This window comes from Elaeis guineensis, chromosome 5 (assembly GCF_000442705.2).
Source record: "Elaeis guineensis isolate ETL-2024a chromosome 5, EG11, whole genome shotgun sequence".
NCBI classification, from domain to species: domain Eukaryota; kingdom Viridiplantae; phylum Streptophyta; class Magnoliopsida; order Arecales; family Arecaceae; genus Elaeis; species Elaeis guineensis.
The window spans coordinates 9833930-9843607 of NC_025997.2; the positions used below are offsets into that span (position 1 = coordinate 9833930).

The 9678-nt window shown below is 35.4% G+C and overlaps 1 protein-coding gene across 3 annotated transcripts; it reads right to left on the reverse strand.

Annotated features, from left to right (window-relative positions):
• Window positions 1–443: 443 nt before the first annotated feature.
• On the reverse strand, window positions 444–8788 carry LOC140858016 (ubiquitin-conjugating enzyme E2-17 kDa-like). 3 transcript variants are annotated; one of them, XM_073257439.1, is made up of 5 exons: window positions 8668–8788; window positions 6011–6086; window positions 4601–4728; window positions 2435–2539; window positions 444–817 (listed from the first exon to the last, which is right to left on the reverse strand). In XM_073257439.1, the coding sequence occupies exons 2-5, from the start codon at window positions 6078–6080 to the stop codon at window positions 686–688; spliced, it is 435 nt and encodes a 144-aa protein (XP_073113540.1). In that variant the 5' UTR covers window positions 6081–6086; window positions 8668–8788; the 3' UTR covers window positions 444–685. The 3 variants fall into 3 exon arrangements, with proteins under 3 accessions (XP_073113540.1, XP_073113538.1, XP_073113539.1); XM_073257437.1 differs by lacking the exon at window positions 8668–8788 and adding an exon at window positions 8265–8606; XM_073257438.1 differs by lacking the exon at window positions 8668–8788 and adding an exon at window positions 8219–8605.
• Window positions 8789–9678: the final 890 nt, after the last annotated feature.

Genomic DNA, 9678 nt, shown 5'->3' on the forward strand with positions numbered 1-9678 from the left:
GCTGCTTAAAACTGAAGCAATCTTCACTCTTGGGCCCAAACGGAGGTGTTGGCAATCATGGTAATTAACGCTTGGGAACCAAGCTTCCAGCTAGTTATAATCAAAAAAGCACATCAATAATCTCCAGCCATCAAATTTCTGACGATCTTCTGCAATCAGTGAAATGTTTCCTTTTCAATGTAAAAGATGAGGAATTCAGTAAATTCATGCAGCAAACTAAATCTAATCAGCTTAAAACTGAAAACCCAGATTGGTTTTGTTAAAAACCAACTTGCTGAGACTAGAGTGTGAAATCACAAAGGATGGTTTAACATGTCGCAGGACATTTGAAACCTATGTGTTACAGTTCTATCACCAAAAATTATACACCAGTATTGTGAGATTATGTCAACGCTACGTATTATCGAACAAACAGTGAAGGGTCAAACCAATTCAACAGTCTGTATGATTGTCCTTTCTTGGATTGTTTATCCATTTAGCTTAATGAGTTCCCAATCCAAAGTACCAAACTTGCACTTATGGTTTATGCTCCACCTCACGGAGCTTGAGAAAGCATCAAAGAAAAGTACACAGCACTGTCTCATTGACAAATGAACTTCAATAGCCACAGAATAGGGGCCCTTTTTACCACATAATTGTTTTGCATCTAGAAAACAAAGGAACTCCTACAACAATATCAGCAAATTTAAACTCGTCCCATAGCATATTTCTGTGTCTCATACTTTGCCCTGTCAGTTTTGTACATTTGAGCAATCTCTGGTACAAGAGGGTCATCTGGATTCGGGTCTGTCCGTAAAGAGCAGATAGAAAGCAAGACCTGTTGCAAAAAAAATAAGGGTTACAAGGCTACCGATTATGGAGTGTTTACCACCTTTTAGCAAATGCAAATTTAAGTAGCGAAGCCAGTTTATTATCGAAATGCAGAATGACCATAACATTGAACAAATATTTCTCTGATGGGATCTGGTGCTCCATATCAAGGATGATTTAGGTACCAGTCCATTACCAGTTTGGTATAGTATAATTATTAGAGTATAGTGTGCATCCCATATTAAGATAGCTCCTAGCCTCCTTCTCCCCACTTTTCATCATGGTACCATCCGAAACCAGGTGGTATGGGTCACTATGGTACATGCACCCCGATTTTAGGTGGTACGGATGGTTCCACTTGGTTCGGACCAGTACAGACCAGCTCAACTCATATAGCAAACCAAACTGAATCTCGATATGGTACAACACGGTTGGTACAAGTTGGTATCGTGGATATGGTAGACGTTGGCTGGTATGATTGCATCATTATTCAAAATCTAGAGCTTATGAAGCACAAAATTTTTATGTTTGAATGCACTAGTAAAATCATGATATCTTGTGACCTTTTTAGTTTTCTAAAAATTACAAGTTATGATTTTAGAGGTGTTTGCCAATAGAACATAATTCGACAAAATCACTTGAATCATCAAATTAGAAGATTCTACATTGAGTATAATTTCCTAAGTGCATCGTCCCTCAGTCATCTTACAACTTATTTATTTTTAAACTTTTCCTTTCTAGCAGCCAAACACCCATTCTCCTCCAGAAAAATAAACTTCAAAAAATTAAAATTGTAGATTAAGCTATAGAATTAGATCATGATTTTCAAATGTAAAATGCCCAAATTCAGCTTTAGTTGTCTTATCATCACACATGATATCAAATTACAATTATCTTCATAAAAATAGAGTTGGATGACAAACCATTCATTGTACCATTATTATGAAAGTGCTATTAAAAGAAAAAAATAATATATGTGTGTGTGTGTGGTGTCAAATGACACTCAAAATGGTTATTTCTTAATGTCATTAGCCAAAAATCTCACAGCAGGGGTATCCCTGTGAAAACAAAATGATTTGAAGGACAAATATGTGCATGTGTGTGTGTAAGTAACGATATTTTTACTGGTTAAATATGAACCAAGCCATATTTGCAAGGGTATACATGTAAAAGAACCACATATTTTATCTATAGAGGCAATAATATTTTCACCTCTAAATTTTCTGCTGAGGTATCTTGTCCTTTCACATAATCCATTTGCATACCAGAACCGTCATAAAAAAGAAAGATATCTGGATGCAATTACCTCTCCCTCTTAAATCATTTATCAACAAATGATGATAACAAATATATCTTGAAGGAATACTTCCTAGCGTGCATTTTGTTTATTAATTAACATATATGCTTTCAATATCAAACAATAAAATATAAAATATTTGCAATACTTATCTTGAAGAAACACTTCTTACTTTGCTCTCGTTGTTTTAGATATCAGGCAAAAAAAAAATAAAAATTAGTAGTTAACAAAGAAATGCAAATATATCACAAATTCACAGGATGGGATTAAACTGTCTATGCACATCGGAGCATGGAGTGAATCAACACAAAAATCTGTAAGTTATACCTTGGAGATGATCAGGGCAGGGCACCACTGCTCTTTAAGGATATCCAGGCAGATGCTCCCATTACTATTGATGTTTGGATGGAAGACTTTTGTCTTAAAAGCAACCTAAAACATGAAAGCATGTCATCAGTCTACATTAATAACAAATTGATGCTCAAAGTTCAAGGAAAACGGTCAGCATGGTAACTAGTAACATAGTCGTTATGATGATTCATGTCAACAAGATAATCCAAGATGAAATACCCCCAAGCGATCATCATGTATGTACTATGTAATGCTCATGGGAAAAATGGTGACCAAAGGCAAAGAGCTCTCGGAGTATGCCAGCTTGCTTGCTTGATAAGCGCTTGAAAAATGCGCTATAAAGACTGCATGCTTGGTCATCAATACAGTTTGGGACTGAGCACACAAGTTGCATCTGACACTCCTAGTAATAAGCACATACCTTAGGAGGGCAAAGATCTTTCATGAGAAACCACCAACACACTTGAAGGGGCCTTTCTTATTGAGTGAAGTAGGCGGTAATGGTAATAAGCGATTGATCATTAGTAAGAGACGAAGACAGGGCCAGATGAGATATTGAAAGGCTTGAATGGATAGGCATGGGACGGACTGATTGCACCTACCAGCCACGGGATGTATTGGCTTAAGAAGCAAGCCAAAGAAAGAAGGGATTCACTTACAGAAATACTTTCCATATTTGAAAAGGGAATATATCCATTTGAAGGAAGGTATCCGTGTATGGAATCGAAGTGATTAGAACAGAACTGAGCTTGTCAGCCAGAAATCCTCGTGCATCCAAGTTGTAGCAAAAAGTTCCACAGCAGAAAAATTTTCAACATCATAAACTGAACGAAACAGATTCCTTCTCTACTTCCTACAATCATCAGATATATTATCGAGTGAAAGTATTGTTCGCTCATATCTATGATTCTCTCAACAAAGATGTGGAAAGATTCACAATTACATAATTATATGATACAGAAGGAACTCATTTCAGTAAGAGATAGATACCAATCAAAAATAAATGGTTTACGCTAAAACAGGCGCAAACAACAATACATTATATTTGAGACAGACAATTTGCTACCAGATATCCCTCGGTTGTGACCCTCACATATTACTGATTTTATGTCATGGCTGCATGACAGGTGTACCTTGAATTGCACTAATTTTGCATCCCACTCCCATAAAATGTCATAACAACTAAGTGAACTTTGGATTATATTTGGCAGTCCTGTATCAGCTGTGGACCTACCAGTATAGCCAACACTATCATCTTCCTACTCGCGGGAACAATGCATTGAACAGCACAATTTGGTAAAATACAAAAATACTAATCATAAAGTAACATGATGTTATTTGTTTTATGACTAGGAATCATGGTCTCCATCCTAAACAAAATTAAATTCATAAAGTAATGGATGGGTGGGCCAAAATAGTCATCTCACCAACTCAAAAGAGTTTTTGAGCAAAAAAGACAAAGTGGACTGTGATTTAAGATCTATCAAGACATCAACAAAACAATCTTGAAGAGGTGCTTTTGGAGTCCACAAGGGAATAATAAGTAGTACAGAACATAAAAATGTAAGTACACAAGGTAAAAAGGAAATGGCTTATCAATATGAGATCTTATCCTGATGTTTCAGGCACATGGAGGGTATTCTAAATACCAGGACAATTTTTTCATCCCACAAGCAAGAGAACTGGTTGGGTGGATTCAATTATTTAAGAAAACACAAAATGTGTAATCTAAAGAACATAATTAACAATGCCACTGACCATCCTGAGACTAGATGAGACCCACTCATCATGCAAAGGGATCTGACAAGGTGAGAACATCTGCTATTTGATTCTATCAGCACAGGGACATGGCAGAATGACTAACACATATTTTTGAAGACATCAACTACCATATTTACAGACACAGCATGTCAATTCATTAAAAAATAACACAACTGTGCACACTTCTCCTATTACAACATTACTATGAATAACTTCTTGCTAATTTAACAATTGAATGCATCAAAATAATTGCATGCCACAATGGAATCTTATAATTAATAAAGAAGAAGAAGCAAAAGCTGATCCTGAAGTAAACAAACAAAAGAAGCAATTAACCACATCCAGAAGTATAAAACTTATGTCTGAAAACAACAGTTACACCTTTGGGGGCTTAGAGGGATAATCTGGAGGAAAATGTATCGAAACTAAAAACACGCCTCCAGCATATGGACTATCAGAGGGTCCCATGATTGTTGCTTGCCAGTGAAACATGTCTTCACCTACAGGACCTGGGGAAAAAAAAAAAGGACAAGTATTCAATCATACAATCACAAAAAGGTTACCCCCATTTCTTTTCAATTATGCTTTAAATACAAAGATTCAAATTCTTAATATAATATTGCAACACAGAGAAATTATGGTTCCAACTCCAAGACCTAAAACAGCAAGGATCTGGTGCCAGTGTTTGACACACGTTGAAGTTTGGGAATGTTCTACTTGAAGGTCCTTCACAAATGTTTCCAAACAAATAATGAGTTACATTGAATGTAGCTTGAACAGATATCAAGTCACGGTAGGCCAAATAAGCAAGGGCAAATCCATTGAGCGCGGATCGTCTGCTGTGCACCGCACGGTGCGGTGCACAGTGCATACCATCCATCGCATGATGGACGGCCGCGCACAACGAACGCGCATCCACGTGTGGCCATCCATCGTGCGATGGACGGTGCGCTGTGCACCGCACCGTGCGGTGCACAGCAGAGAACCCGAGCTCAAATCCATTTCATAGCAGAAATGGTACAACCTATGCATACTTCATTTAGTCAAGATATCTAGTATGGTGGAGACCAACCACTACCCCTCCCACACCCCACCCCTCAAAAGAAAAAGGTATTCTAGTTTTTTCGGGTACCACTTGATGAAAGGCTGAATAAACGTTCATTTATTTCCGGGACAAAAGTGAGAACCTATGTGATCAATTTACTAACCCTTCTTCAGCATTTATTTTGTCTAATTTGATATGGAAAAACTGTTTCAAACTAGTAAATCAACTTCGACATTTCAAATGGCTGTGCAAATGAGATCTTGCTACGCTAGACAATTATATTTTGTTGTAATAGACCATCATCCCTTGATGGCCATCATCCAACCCTAACATAACCCAAATTACTAGCCCATGTGACAGCAAAACCAAATACAAGGCTTGAGTAAGCAGAATGAACCTTAAAATATAACTAATACAACCTAACAATAGTAATAATCCAGCACCATCTCAAAACACCTAAGACAAGTATAAATCCAGCAAATATTGCAAATATGTATGTCTAGCTTACATTAGATGATTGTGCCAAGTTTCAAAATCCAATACTAAAAGATACTTTCACAGCTCTATTTGGCATGTTGAGTCTTTTCTCCAGACCCGCCTTGTAATATGTTTATGCAAAATCACATCCCAGCAAACAAAAATGGAGAAGAAAGAACTCAGACAAAATAATATGCTAATTAAACAGTCATGAATTCATGATTGATGGAGATTGAGTATGTCTGTTTACCAAGTCAGTTCATCTGTACCTGCACTGCATGAGGTAGGAGGGTCCTTCTGCAAATCCTTGAGTTCCTTCAAGATACGCTTTGATGCCATAAGCAGCTTCCACAATGAAAATGCCAAATTGCCAATTTAGATTATTAGAAACCAAAAAATATGCAGAGCATGTCACACAAAAATGGCTGGACTAGTGAACAGAGGTATAAAATCTCTGCTAGCAGGTTGAAGTCCATTTTTCCAACTAAAAACAAGATAAAAAAAAACAAACACAGAAAACTGGAAGGCAAGCAAAACAGTAATGCTGAGAGGGGGGGGGGGGGGGGATGAACTTTTTGCGTCTACAAAACCATTTATGTCATGGATGCCTTTGGTTGTTAGGATAAAGGAAAAAAAAAAAAACTCCTATAATCATTTGTTTGGTATCACTAACTTTTTGAGACAATGGTGATCAAATCAAATATACTTTTGAAGTTACATGCAATGCAAAGTTCAATTAATTAATAGATCCATGTGAAATGGGATCCAAGTAAACCAGTATGATCCTAGCAAAAGCTTAACTAATTTGAATAGGATTAACTCAAATTGGTTTGAAATGTCTTGTCTAGCTCATAAAATGTTGATACTAACATAAACCAATCTAAAAGCATAAAGTAAACAGATTATATCTCTTCTAAAATCCTAGATCCAAAACTTAGTAAAATCATATCATTCTACTTTCTAGGATGTACCAAATACACAATCTATCAAACTAATAATGCCAATTTTTCATGACCCGAAGGTCATGTGACACGAATGAGAATGGACAATTGCTCTCTTCATTTGCCAAGCAAGAAAAGGAAAAGAGTTTAGGGTTAAATTCCCTGTTTTGGTAATTTTCAAGAGAAAGGTCTACCAGACCAAGATAGTTTAAAGTCTGCATTGCATATAAAATCTAAAACTCTAGTCCATTCTACACATGAAACATGCATAGCTGACACGATACATACACATAATAAAATATATTACATTATTCAGAAAGAAATTGACATTGTCACGAGCAACAATCTACTTAGATAGCACAAAAGAAGTGGATATTTTTTTTCAAAGGGACGAACCACTGAACCAAGTTACTTCCTTAATATGTTATATGTTAGAAATCACAATACTATGGATCACAGTAGATAGGACAATATATTTCCCCCTCTCCAACTGACAATCCAAATCCATCTGCATTACTTCATGAACAAAACAAAGCTGCTAGCTAGAATAACAGTGAACTCCATGGCACTGCCACTCAGCTGTGGCTGCCAAAGGACTGAATTAGTAAAAGGATTTTGAAGACTGATATTTAGTTTGTGAAATATAGCGATCATATAAATATTTGCTCAGGGAAACAAAAGAATACAAACTCTTATCTCCAGTTATAAATAAAAATTTGTAGAATATTAGATTTTAAATATCTAAAAAGATAAATATCTATCTCCCAGCTATATGTACAATTTATCAGTCCAACACCACAAGGTTAGCATGCAGGAGCATCAGTGTTGCCACGTCGGTGCTTGCCTTTACTTTTAAAGTTTCAGGTTAAGTTCATGATTGGGTTTCCTTACAACATAAAATGCAAAACTTTTAATCACGTTTCTACGCATAAGACCTGAACAAAATATGTTAAAAGAAAGGCAGCACAATTCTGCTTCCTTCTTAGCATTGCCATTCTTTCCACAATAGTACAAGATTGAATCATAAAGACATTACTGCAGATGAACACCCTGATTACATTATAAATTCATATGTAATGATCAGAAAACAAACTGTTATTGGAGCATTTTCCAACAAACATTGCTTGATCTTTTCACAGTCCGCATAACTAAAACATAAAATTACATTATTTGAGCAGCGATTTGGCAAATATCGCCATTATTTTCTTTTAATATTCTTATTTTCATTATATTTCTAGAAAAAAAAATCCTTATGTCCATTCAAACAGCTTAAAAAAGGCATTATAACAGATTACTTTATTTTCCAGGAATATATTAATAAGGGATGGACGCATACCTGGTTTGATAAACTACTGGAGAAATATATTTAGTTTAATAACAATTAGAATGATATAAAACTGTAGAGTGAAGAAGATCTCGACTTCTAGAAAAAAAATATCCATGAAATTTATAAATCAAAACCAAATTAAGCATTAGCCTGATAAATGAATCAAGAACAAAACCACCAAAATATTCAGCATCAATAGAATTCTTTACCGGATACAAAGTTCAGGAGTCAAAGAACCAATTCAAATCATCCCACCTCACAAATAAATATGTCTTTCGAGATCAACATCCCAATAATCCTCAGAATCTATAAATCACCTCTGATTGAATATGAAATTATAGATTCTGGATCGGAATAGGAAATCTAGATTGAGAAGTGGGGATCATTATCGCTCGGATTTAGAGTTTAAAGAATAAAACGATGGTCAAATTGAGGCTCCGATCGAATTCGTGACGCTGATCGAGATCGAAGACGGCGATCGGATCAGATTGATTAGTGTCTGATTGCAGATTCTTGGAAGAAAATAAAAATGGCTTTCGACGATACTTCTCGAAGCAACAGAGGAGGCCTGATGCTCTAAAACGATGGAATTGTTGTATGTATGCCGCCGAATGCTAAGAAATCAGAGGGGAAAAACTAGGCGGCCCAAATTACTTACCAAACTCTTCTAAACCTAAGTGGCTTTGATCGGACGTCACCGGTGCGAAGATTTGCAAAAATTGACCCGATCCTCGAAACCTGACCTGAAACTATTTGGGACAGGTTTAGATGAAGAGTCTTAGTTAGGATTGAGTAAGATTTTATGAACCAAACTCTAAATGAGTCAAGTATGGGTCAAAACTTCGACCAGCTCAAATAATGAGTATAGAGTTTATTTACATCAAAATAATTTAGATTGAATTTTCTAACAAAAAAATAGATTGCTTTTAGTAACAATGTTGAATAAATAATTTTTAAGTGATCGATCTTTTTCTTTATATTAAATATTTAAGTCATTTTAAAAAATAGCTAGTAAAATTTATAAATATTTAATCTGATGTTTAGCATGGATTTTATAGAAATTAAGTCTAGGATCAAATAGATAACCAAAATGGCGGGTGGGAGGGTATGGATCAGAGATCTTGACTCATTATCAGGTCGAGTTGCATTAAAATCAAGATTTTATTTGTTATTTTCTTTACTTGACCTAATCCAAACCTGGTATAATTTAATCTATTACCATCTCTAAGCATAGTTATCGATCTTATTACTTTGTTGAATAGTTTGCGCCATGACAAGAAAGAAAGAAATAGTTTAAAGATAGTGGTAAGGAAAAAATGTCTGACCTTATGTAGGTTGTCTAGCCACTTAAGCTGGTGCATGGTAAGCACACCATGATACTTATGATGCTGGATTCTCTCTAATTTGAGGTTAAATTTCAAGTTAACAATCATAGCCATCTATATGTTAAAGAATTTTACTATGATACTTCTTTATAATATTTTATTATGAAGAATATTTAAAATATTATATGTTATCATTTTTTATATATTTATTATTTTAAAAAATATATTTTATTACTATTATTTTTTTTTTTTTTTTCTTTTTCTTCTCGTGACTTCTCTGTGCCCACCACCTCCCCCTTAGCGCCACTCATTGGCGCCCGTGGCTCAAGAAAAAATATAATTTA

What these genes read in the sequence shown, in the direction of transcription:
- LOC140858016 (XM_073257437.1), bottom strand. Translation starts at nt 8,297, where the DNA reads ATGTTGATCTCGAAAGACATATTTATTTGTGAG. An exon ending in AAGACATATTTATTTGTGAG is followed by an intron (nt 6,087 to 8,264) that starts GTGGGATGATTT and finishes TCATTGTGGAAG; the next exon opens with CTGCTTATGGCATCAAAGCG. An exon ending in CTGCCCTGATCATCTCCAAG is followed by an intron (nt 818 to 2,434) that starts GTATAACTTACA and finishes TTTTTGCAACAG; the next exon opens with GTCTTGCTTTCTATCTGCTC.